Raw genomic sequence first — 12,464 nt, 5'->3', positions numbered from 1 at the left:
ACACACACACTCCCCCCTCCTCACATTAGCTCACTCACTCTTTGCCCTGAACTGCCAGAGACAGCAAGAGGGGTTCAAAAACACAATCTAACTCTCGGCAAAGGTCAGATTTCTCACTCGGCATGTCCCTGAGCTTTGGGCACAAAAGCCCCTGAATTCACATCTTTCAACTGGGCCCTGGCTTTTGTCCTAGTGGAATGGAGGCCTGCGAGTGGGCCCTGCACCAGACCAGCCCCTCCTGGAGTGCGCAGTCAGGGGCGACCAAACGTCTGGCGCAGCGGCCCTTTGACTGATGTTCCCCTGCCATGTCACACCCCCACACACCCCTCCCTACCACCACACCTCATCCTCAACACTCTCCAGCATGCCCCATACAATACTCGGAGACCACATCAAACGAACGGCCCCCTCAGTTCTTATTGAAAAATAATGGTATCGCGCCCAAATATGGCAGCTAGAGTCCCGAGTGCCTGCAATGCCCATCCTCCCTTTTGCAGGGTTTTACATTTTTTTACATTACAGAACCTGCTGCACTTCACAGTACAAGGTATAATGTGTTGTTTCAATCCCATTTCCAGTTAATGCTTGTTGTGTTATTTGTATGTGCTGCACCACTCGGGGGGCTCCCGAGTGGCACAGCGGTCTAAGGCACTCCATCTCAGTGCTGGTTCGATCCCGGGCTGTATCACAACCGGCCCGTGATCGGGAGTCCTATAGGGCGGCGCACAATTGGCCCAGCGTCGTCCGGGTTAGGGGAAACCGGGGTAGGACGTCATTGTAAATAAGAATTTGTTCTTAACTGTCTTGCCTAGTTAAATAAACGTTAAATAAAATTAAAAATTAAAAAGTCAGACAGATTTATGCTCGAATATCAATCAGCAGAATTCTGAGGCAATGTGTGAGGCAATGCACTGTACTGGACAATTGCACGGGTCTAAGTTCAATGTGGGACTGTCTTGAAATTGCATAAATCATTGGTACTGTAGTTTACTTTACTTTTATTGTTATGAGTGGGGAATTTGGGTCTTAGGCCTGCCTTAACTACAGATTGAACAAGTTGTACATGTACCTATAATTTCCCATAGTGCATTATACGACTTGTTATAAGCATTCATAGCTGCTCAAGGTTATTTATATCCTTTACATAATGGCTATAAATCCATTCAGAATGAAATAGACACACAGGAGATTTATGCATGTATAAATTTGCATGATCAAACTTGCCATTCATAACAACTAATCGCTCCTTATTATAGTCCACCCTAAGTACATTTAGAAATGCTTATAGTACAGTTATAATGTTAATGCACCACACACAGGTTGTTCATAGTAGTGATGGGAAGTTCGGCTCTTTTTACTGACTCTGATCTTTTCAACTTGTTCAGTCAAAATAACTCAACTTTCTACTGATTTCGTTCATTTGAGTCAGTAATGCAAGAGAGCACAATGAACTGAAAACTCAAAATATTCATGATTCTACAAGCCTCTCGTTCATATGTCGTTCACCATAAGGAGCTTATTGAAGCTGTCATTTGTGACTGAGACTTGTTAAAGTGGGCTTTAAACAATCTACATTTGTTGATTGCTAGGCATATGAATACGATTATTTCTTGGTACATTTGAAACAAGGTCTAGTTATGGCCGCAACCGAACTAGACTGTAAACGACTCTTGGCGGAATGCATTGCTTGACTGCTGTGAGGGTGATAAGCACAATATCGTTCACGAATTGCAGCACCCAAAATGATTCCTTTTCAAGTTTGAGTTTGTTGAGCAGAGGCTGTCTTTGTTTTGCTTTTACAAAAGCTGTGTCCATCATAACATTCAGTTATCAATTGATTGTATTCATTCTTGCACCATCCGATCAATTAACAGCTCTAAACATGTCTTTTTCTTCTCTATGCTGCCTGCAGCGTGATCTATTTTGCCGGCACGCAAACTGTATATGACAAACAGTTGTTGGTTGGAGCACGTCTCCGGACGAGCATGTATTAATCCTGCTGTGTAGAATTCATTGTGGCCAGCTGGTCAAATGAACTACAAAAATGTACGAGTCACTCAGAAAACTGACTCTCTCGAGTCAGTAAAAAGAGTTGTTCAAAAAGAACGAATCCTTCACAAACTACACATCACTAGTTCATAGAAAGTGCCTACACTCTGTAACCAACTATACTGAGCAAAAATATAAATGCAACACGTAAAGTGTTGGTCCCATGTTTCATGAGCTGAAATAAAAGATCCCAAAAAATGTCAATACGCAAAAATATTTCCCTCAAATGTTGTGCACATATCCCTGTTAGTGAGCCTTTCTCCTTTGCCAAGATAATCCATCCACCTGACATTTGTGGCTTATCAAGAAGCTGATTAAACAGCATGATCATTACACAGGTGTACCTTGTGCTGGGAACAATAAAAAGTCACTCTAGAATGAGAAGTTGTGTCACACAACACAATGCCACAGATGTCTCAAGATTTGAGGTAGCTTGCAATTGGCATGCTGACTGCAGGAATGTCCATCATAGTTGTTGCAAGATAATTGAATGGTCATTTCTCTACCACAACAATTTGGCAGTACATCCAACCGGCCTCACAACCACAGACCACGTGTAACCACGCCAGCCCAGGACCTCCACATTTGGTGTCTTAACCTGTGGGATCGTCTGAGACCAGCCATCCGGACAGCTGATGAAACTGTGGGTTTGCACAACCTAATACTTTTTGCCCAAACTGTCAGAAACCATCTCAGGGAAGCTCATCTGCGTGCTCGTCGTCCTCGTTGACCTGCCTGCAGTTTGGTGTCGTTACTGACTTCAGTGGGCAAATGCTCACCTTCGATGGCCGCTGGCAGGCTAGAGAAGTGTGCTCTTCACGAATGAAACCCGGTTTCAACTGTATCGGGCAGATGACATGGTGTCGTGTGGGCGAGCGGTTTGTTGATGTTAACGTTGTGAACAGAGTGCCCCATGGTGGTGGTGGGGTTATGGTATGGGCAGGCATAAGCTTCGGACAATGAACACAATTTAATTTTATCGATGGTAATTTGAATACACAGAGATACCGTGATGAGATCCTGAGGCCCATTGTCGGGCCATTCATTCGCCGCCATCACCTCATGTTTCAGCATGATAATGCATTGCCCCATGTCACAAGGATCTGTACACAATTCCTGCAAATTGAAAATATCCTAGTTCTTCCATGGCCTGCATACTCACCAGACATGTCACCCCATTGAGCATGTTTGGGATGCTCTGGATCGACGTGTACGACAGTTCCTGCCAATATCCAGAAACTTTTTTGTTCATTGTAGTTATCACAGCTTATTGTGAAAATTACTTATTCGAAATTCGTGTGTCGCAATTTTCTTCATAATGCATTTTTGTACATTACACAATTTTCTTACAAATTCCAATTTGTTGTGGCTAACATTAGCTAGGTGGCTAACGTGGCTAAGGGGTTAGGGTTAGAGATTAGGGTTAGGGTTAGTTAATGTGCTAGTTAAGTAGTTAAAGTGTTATGGTTAGGGTTAGCTAACATGCTAGCTAAGTAGTTCGAATGTAGTAAGTAGTTGCAAAGTTCCTAATTAACGTGATTGAAATGCACTGTATACAAAATCATGTACTGTACATTAAAACATTTCCAAAAAATAATTTGTGTCTATTTCGCAATCTATGATAATGAGTTGCTGTAACAGGTCATGCTTGCTATTGGCATTCATAACAGCTCATGGCTCCTTATTATAGTCCTATGTAAATATATTCATGCTTATAATGCTTTCAAAATGCATCACACAGGTTGTTCATAGAAAGTTATTCTACTTACCCTCTCTACATTGTTTAAACAGTGTTATACATATATAGCCTCTACTTGTATACACAGCATATCACTTATAACTGGTCGAATGCAAGTATAAACACATTAATTAAGCAGCATTGCTAAACTTTAGACCAAAGTTTGCTAATGCTCCACATGAAGATCACATCTCAGCAACTCCAGTTATTCCTCAAAACAAATCAGTTGGTATACTATACATTCATATGCTATAATCTTTTTCCTTTACCATTTGGCCATTCTGAGAAAAAATTTCACTGAAGACCCTTAGAAACCTGAAAACATGTTGCCTGTGGTTGCAGTTCAGCTTCACCTAAAACAATATTAGTCAATGAATCTTTATCTAATGTCTACTCTAAAATTGCTGTGGATTTAGTGTTTACCTAAGGTAGTGAATGTATTTTAATGGCAGGATCAGGGTGTAGGCCTTTGATTCGATTCCTTGTAAGGCCATTTTCCCCTTTAAGTGCTGTATTAAGGAGGAGACATTTTTCCATTATTTACTAGGATGACTCATTGTAATTACAGAATCAACCAAAACCTGTTTTATGTACACACTTTGGACTTTGCTGCCAGCAATCAGGAACTGAAGCCTTGACTCATATCATAGAATTATGTTTTTTTTATAACCATAGACAAGTATATTTCCCCTTTTTCAAAAACATTGAACGCTAGTGTTATTCTTTCAAATGTTTTCTTTGTTATAAAAATTGTTGTTACTTATTCGTCATTGAAGTTGTTTGTGTTAGAAAGCACACTAATGTCTCAATGTTGTCTTGGTTAATTTCTAGTACGTTTGAATGATCTTATACTATGTGTATGACGTGAATATTTTATATAATACACTGGTAATATTGAACATTATGTTCAGAATGTCCAGAGGCAAACTTTGCATGCCACTGCGGAAGAAACTGCCAGGCAAATAAGCTAGGGGTTTGTCTTATAAAGTATTGATTGTCACCTGGTAACGGCTGTCGTTTATAATTTCACCTGAAATTAAAATGAAAACTGATACCTTATCAGATGTAGGGAAGGAAAGGGGTGGTGAGAGAGAGAGAGAATGAAAGAGAGAAAGAAAAAATAAAAGAGTGTGAGAAAAGAGAGAGAGAAAGATAATTAATTAAAGAAAGACTGCTGAAAAAGAGGCAAATTTGTTTGTTGGGGTATTTGGGAGAAATATTTAATATACCTGTACATTTCTAAACCAACAGTGCTGGATAAAGTTTCATAACATATGTGAATCTGGTCAGTACTCTTGTTTTCTTCCCGTAAGGGACTTCAGTCAATGTGATATATTTATAACAGTCTTCAAGAAATGTTGTGTTTGTAATCTCCAGTTGCAATGCACGTTTTATTTTTCCACAAATTCCACTTTTTAATTGTTATACCATAAAATATATAGGTATCATGCAAAACATTGGTTTATTATAGTACTACAACCTGAATAATATCAATAAAATTACCTGATAAAATGTTGAAAAAATAATCATCTTAGTCTACCTTTGAAAACCATAAAAAGTCAAGTTTCTGAGCAATATCCTAAAAGTGTGTAATATTCTATATGAACCATTATTTCCCCCTAAACCTCTTTTTAATGTTGCTGCCTTCCTCATTTGAATAGAGCCAGGCAAGGCTCCACCCCAAGAGAGTTGAAAGGCTAGTAGACCACAAAGATGGAAAGGGCCAGCCCACTGAGGGGAGGAAAAAAACTGCTCCGGTTCCTGCTCTGCCGTAATTTCCTAGCCTATTCAGACAACATCACCAACAGCTTGGTGTGTGTGTGTGTATGGGAGCGAACCAGAGGGAGAGAGCGAGCGCACGAGAGGGAGCAAGCAAGCAAGCAAGGGGAAGGCTCTATATTCTTTCACCCACCCCCCATCAAACTACAGAGAGGAGGGGCCAGACCCCAGCTGCCAATCAAATTCACTCGTGGCAGCCGGCATTATCTCAGCAACAAACTATTGACAGATTACATGTCAAGGAGTTTAGTGCATGATTGAAGGAAGCCTTTTTATCTAGTTACTTTTCCGCTCTGCTTCCCCCTTCACCAACCAACCATTCTAATGATTTTCTAACAGAGTTTAGTAATATTATGAAAGTTACATGTCTGAGAGGATTTAACTTCGACTTCCCTGAATATGGTGAGTACTCTTCTTCTTCTCTACTATCTTGGTCAGATGTTTTATTAGTTGACAGTTAAAGGTGTGCCTTTATCACATACTAAATATATCGAGAGGGGGGAAGTTGTCCAATATTAAACTACACATGCTGTGTAGATATACACCCGAGTGTACACCCTTATTTATAGCTCTTTGACAGTGCCCAATGGTGGTTGCAATATCAAAATATGATCTCTGAGTTCACGAGCACACATTAGTGTACTCATAACACTGTGCAGCACATTCAAGTGGGGGAAAAAAGTTAGCTGAGCCAGTTTCATTTTCTCCTGTAAGAGTCAAAGTGTATATCTGTGCTCTGAAGTGAACCAACACACTGCAAGGCATTTTCACTTCATTTTCTCTTTTATAATGTTTGGTTCCTTTATTTGGTTTTAGGATTTTGAGTAGATGAATACGCTCCATACTGTAGAAATATAGACTGGTTCACCCTCGTAGGTATGTGAAATGGCATTAGGGTGTATTGAATGGCCTAAGGGCTTGTTGCCAAGGGGACAAAGCAAACAAACTGTTGTGTTCCTTATGTTGTCACACATGTAAAGGGAGCACAGCAACAACTGCTATCCCTTTTTTTGGTTGCTCCATTCATTTTGAATTGAGTTTATGCATACATAACTAAAACAGGAGACAACACAGAATATATACACATACACAGTACCATATATACAATGATTTATCAAATTATGTGTACGTCTTAAATATTGTAGGAATGTTCAATATTCATTTGGCGTGAAATATCTGATCCAGAGTTTTCTAGACCACAGCTTGTGCTGAAACATTTCATGGTGTCATTCTCCCCCATGCTTTTTTGGACTAACCTGTTAAAACATTTCAATTGATTACATTTCTTACTTAGACTTTGCTATTCTAATCTGGGATACTTTTAAAGTCAGTTAACAGATTAAATGAAGCCTCGTCATATTCTTCAATATCCACGAATTTGGCTCATCGTATAGCTGTGTACTGTATGTTTGTGTGTTTGTTTATTGCGCATGTGTGTTTTTGTTCTCCTCTCTGTATCTGAGTGTGTGTGAGTGTTTTTCCTATGCGTAATTTAATTATTTTTACCATTGATACATATGACTGTGTTACTTTTCTGTGAGTCATTCTGGACTCACACTGACTGTAACCTAACTTATTTCTGTTTCACGCAATTAATTTAAACAAACACTGAAGATAGCAATAAACATAGTAAATTCCTGTTTATAAGTTCCTGGAATCACTATTTTGGTGAAAGATTGTTCATCATTTTGAAAGCAGCCTTTTGTATGGCTAAAAATGACAGAACGTTGCTGAGAAAATTTGGTTGATGAAATTGTTTGATATATTATTCCACTTTCAATTCATATAAACTTAACTGAATTATGCATTTTTACTACCGTTTATTTAAAGTACTTTTTGATATAGTGTACAATGGGTTTTGCTATAACTAAGCAATGTCCTTTTCCTGTATCATATTTGATACCTTACCTTCGAATAAGAATTCATTTTCTCTCTCTCTCTCTCTCTCTCTCTCTCTCTCTCTCTCTCTCTCTCTCTCTCTATCTCTCGCTCTCTCTATCTCTCGCTCTCTCTATCTCTCGCTCTCTCTCTACTGCACCTGTCCTTATATGTTGGAGGGCCCTACACAGTTTCATTCAACATTAAAATAACGTGTTTGAGGTAGAAGCAAAGAATGCCAATACTTGATAATACAATTCTTATGAAGTGTGGCGTTCAGTGACAATCAACTTGTAGACCATTTTGCCGACAAACTCGCACAAACAGACCTAAGGGCTTGGCTATTATCTCGATGTTACCTTGGTTGTCCTGAATTATAGTTTTGAAACTACCAGTAAACAAGTATAACCCTCGATCCACCCAGACACACCCTAATTTGAAACTTTTCACTCAGCTCAGAAAATGTTTTTTTATTTTTTTACTTGTTTATGAGTCATAATAGCGATTGCCTTCTCCCTCAGTGAGTTGTCTGATTAACCCTTGGTGGGCCTTTCTCCACCTTTTACGGCCCTCTACAAAAAAAGGGTGAAATGATGGGGGAAAACAAGACCCGAGGTCTTGCAGCCTTCCATAACCTTTTATCACAATTTAGCCATAACCCGAATCAATTTGATGTCTTAAGCAATAAAAAATGCTGTTGCTGTCCTGATTCTCCGGCTCCTCGGATGACAGTAAATTTACATTTTTTAATTAAACTAGCTGGAATTTTTATGAGGGGGCTGGGTTATGCTAATGAGAATGTTGTGTACCACAGATTAACAGAGTTTTGAAATAAATTTAGCAGGGCGACGTTTGGAGGGGGGGGTGGAATGCAAGCCATTGTCTTTAACCCCTTTTATGCCGATTTCTTCTGGTGGACTCTGGTTATTCTGTGGAGCCCTGTCAGGCAAGAGTGCATTTTAGCAATGAGGTGATTAGTATCGCCATGTCAACCGAGGCAAAACATTTGAATTCCCAATATATTATTTACATATTGCTGAAAACAATACATAAAGGTGTGCTTTTCTTATCACTGACATATATCGGAATATGTCATTGTGATGACTGACTGTTTGTGAATGACAATGAAATTCTGTATTTTCAAGCACAACAAAAGTTCATACTTCAGTAAATTTTTAACAACAGAGTTATGCAAAACTGTGAACAATTTAAGACGTATATTCATTAGGCTATTTATCTACTTAATTGGTTCACAATTACATTTTCTAAATATATTTAAATGTTTCAATAATTTCCATATTGTAGTTTTGACACAGGTAACTTTCATATCAATTCGTTAATTTTCATTTCAAATCAAAACACACACGTACGAACAATTATTGGGGCATTGTAAAAAAAATAAAAAAATAATAAAAGAGTGTCATAGTTAATCGCAATGTATATGTTTGTGTAGTTTTATGGTCCGCTCCGAGTGAGTGTGTGATTGATGTTATGTGAGGCTGTGTGTGTTATACCAGGCTTTAGAACAGCTAGAGGGAGAGGGAGCACAGGCAGTAGAGAGAGAGAGAGAGAGAGAGAGAGAGAGAGAGAGAGAGAGAGAGAGAGAGAGAGAGAGAGAGAGAGAGAGAGAGAGAGAGAGAGAGAGAGAGAGAGAGAGAGAGAGAGAGAGAGAGAGAGAGAGGGAGAGAGAGAGAGAGAGAGAGAGAGAAGGACAGCTGAGTCCTGCCTGAGCATGTCCCCCGTCATCAGACACAAGCCACCCTACACCATAATTACCTTAGTCCCCCCCTAATACCCAATTCGCACCAACTCCCCTTTTTTTGTACCAGCAGACAGGGAGAAACATCCGAGATCAAACGCTCAAATGCTTAAATCAAGTCCAGATGCACATGGACGTCCATACATCTCCCGGGCAGCAGTAGGCAGGCAAAGCGTTCAGGGGGGGCTACTTGATATGGGCCAGGAGCAGGGGCAAGTGGCATGGCCGCCCCCTTTCTTCACTCCTGTGCACTCATGCAGTGGCCAGCACCTAATTAAAACCTCAAAGCTCCCCGTCACCAATCTGGAGTAATGGCCTTATTAATACTCGGAGAGGAAGTACTCCAGAATAATAAACAGGTTGCACCTTTAGGCCTTCGTTATGTCTTTATTATCCTCAAATCCACCAGGGCAATTTAAAAAAAAATATATATATATATTACTAAAAACTTATTTGTCCCAGCTAAAGAAAAAAAAAGTTTAGATTTAAAAAATATATATTATTATTATTATTATTTTCTATTATATTCTTTCAGTACAAGTATAATTGCAAATATGTTTATTTTGTGTCTTGAGTGTCTCATACATTTACAAAATATGTCGAATTTTCCTGAAAAAATATGACATTTGATAAATCGACATCTTTATATTTCTCAGATTTGTGTGTAGGCTGAGTTGTATTATCTTCTTTCTGCTATAACCCCATGAAATAAAATACGAGGAGGATATCATCTCAACTTGTTAATCTGAAGCCCCAATGTGCAATGTCATGTATTCACATGTGCAGAGTCAATAGAGAGGCTTCTCTCTATGGCTTTTATGCTGCGCCGTTTCATTCACAATTTTACATATGAAATTATAATTTCATGCAAAGTATGGGAGAAGAATCATCTGGGCTCGTTGATATGCCATATAAGAGAGAAAAGGAGGAGAAATGTGGAGACAATTAGCAGTGTGAAAGACTATGCTGCATTTGTCTGAAAAGCACAGGCTCCACTGGCCTCGAATGAATTTGCATGCTTCGCTTATCGAAGCACACTTATTAGGCCCGTCTGAAAGAGAGATTAAGCCGGCACAAAACACGTTGACTAATCCTTTTAAATATGGCAGGGGGGTCTCGAAGGTGTGAACCACCCCTTATGCAGGTTAGGGTGGCCAGGATGGGTATGGTATGTGACAGTGTGTGAGTAGCATGGAGGACCTGGGACAGAAACGTTGGGTTAACTGTTTAATGATAGGGACAGTGATTGACATAGATAAACTATCAGCATTTCATCTCTCTGGAGAGTACCTCAACCTTCTCATCTCTGGGACAAATACAGGGGAAGGGTCAGCGGGGTTGAGACAACAAAGAAAGCACTTTGGGTGGTCGTAAAATCACATTTTGTCATGTTACCGTAACATCAGTTGTAGTTTAGTTGTAGTTTCAGTGTAGTGGGGTTAGGGTTAGGGTTATGAGGTGTTGTTTTGAATTTGTCTTTGCCATCTTGAATTTGTCCTCTCCTTCCGTTTCGGTATAACTTTTTGATAGGGAAAAGAGAGAGAGAGAGAAAAAGAAACAAACATGTACGTCTCTTGTCTGTCACCTTCGTGTTTGCACTGCCGAGCTCCAGAGCCAATACCCCTGTCCTCTTTGGTAATTGACTGCAAACAAGGACGCCGGTGGCTTTCAGACATCCACCCCCAGTCCCCTCCCTCCCTGCACCTCGTGTCCCCAACTCACCGCGTCCACAACCCACCACCCCTCAACCCCAGGTTCCCCTGATTCGTCGTGTTTTTTTTATTTTGACATTCTATTCACTTGGGTCAGTAGAAGGCAGCACCAGCAATAATTACTGTCTGTACATGATAAATCTAAAGCACAGCTGTTCAATTCTGTCATTTGAGAGAGAGAGAGAGAGAGAGAGAGAGAGAGAGAGAGAGAGAGAAGAGAGAGAGAGAAGGGAGAGAGAGAGAGAGAGAGAGAGAGAGAGAGAGAGAGAGAGAGAGAGAGAGAGAGAGAGAGAGAGAGGAGAGGGGGAGAGAGAAGAGAGAGAAGAAGAGGAGGAGAGAGAAGAGAGAGAGAGAGAGAGAGAGAGAGAGAGGGAGAGAGAGAGAGAGAGAGAGAGAGAGAGAGAGAGAAGAGAGAGGAGAGAGAGAGAGAGAGGGGAGAGAGAGAGAGAAGAGAGAGAGAAGAGAGAGAGAGGAGAGAGAGGAGAGAGAGAGAGAGAGAGAGAGAGAGAGAGAGAGAGAGAGAAGAGAGAGAGAGACTGTAACTTGATCGGATTACATGGTTCTAGGCCCACACCTGTTAAGAGGCTGTTAGCGGAACAGTTGGCAGTCCTATGCCCGAACATTATTATTATTTTTTTTTTACTGCTTGTTTTTTTCTGAGACCCCTTTTGGGGATTTCTCACTCTATGTATGACATAAGTTCTATCCTTAGGGGGGGGGGGGGAGGGGGGGGCTCTGGCCTCAGTACAGGTTAATGAGGGGAGCGCATGGTGTGTGAGGCTGCGTTAATGGTCGTGTGTGCTTGTGAGAGAGAAAGGCCAGGTCATCTGACATCTTTCCCCCTCCCTCTCCTGAGACATGTTGTCTGCCATCAGTTTTGCTTCACTCCCAGACCTCAGTCAGTCTGGAGCCGGCCACGAACGATGTCCACACACACACACAAGTAATGCGGCAGCAAGTGAGAAAATAATTGGATTTGCTTTGTTCTGCCGCAAAGGGATGGGGGACAGGTGTTGTCACTGTGTTAAAATGGTTTTGGTTAAACCAGACAAAAAGAAGAGGTTTGGTTGAGAACATTTGTTCCGTTTGTTTAAAACAAACCTCAATACTGCCTGAATGAGGCAATTCATATGACACCAATTAAACATCTGAAATGCAGATACACCTAAAAATAAAACAAGTTAATTTGATAGTTGTTCATGCTTTAAAGCAGTTTGTGGAGTTTCTGCAGCTTATGTGTGAAGTTCAAAATTAGATTACATTTGTAGGTTGTTTTTCTGTCTTACTGCGACGTCTCACAATTACCTTATTTGGCAATCAGCAGTAACACAGCTCTTCAGCTGAGTCTCTGTATGTGGAAAACATACAGCGAATGCTACATATTCCCTAGCTGTGAATAGGACATTATTGGACAACATGATACGACTTGAGAAGACTATGAAATATTTCTCACCGTGCCTCATAAACGTCACGTTTTCGCCCCCACATGTTATTGACACACAGCAGTTGCCACAACTGCGCATTGCCTCGATGACTCCCATCTGCTCTG

General features: G+C 40.5%; 1 protein-coding gene across 2 annotated transcripts in view; it reads left to right on the top strand.

Annotated features, from left to right (window-relative positions):
- The window catches only part of casz1 (castor zinc finger 1), a 253,000-nt gene that overhangs the window by 154,570 nt on the left and 85,966 nt on the right, over positions 1–12,464 (top strand). Inside the window, exon 1 of one of the 2 annotated variants that reach the window (XM_070444470.1) lies at positions 5,542–5,968. The exons of the other annotated variant lie outside the window; for it this stretch is intronic. Within the exon in view, the coding sequence (XP_070300571.1) occupies positions 5,920–5,968 (49 nt within the window). The 5' untranslated portion in view covers positions 5,542–5,919. Of the gene's footprint in view, positions 1–5,541; positions 5,969–12,464 lie in introns of those variants that run through there. 2 annotated transcript variants of the gene reach the window in all.

Source organism: Salvelinus sp. IW2-2015, linkage group LG7, assembly GCF_002910315.2.
Source record: "Salvelinus sp. IW2-2015 linkage group LG7, ASM291031v2, whole genome shotgun sequence".
NCBI classification, from domain to species: Eukaryota; Metazoa; Chordata; class Actinopteri; order Salmoniformes; family Salmonidae; genus Salvelinus; species Salvelinus sp. IW2-2015.
Note: the sequence above shows the minus strand (reverse complement) of the source record. Positions and strands in the feature narration are given on the sequence as shown.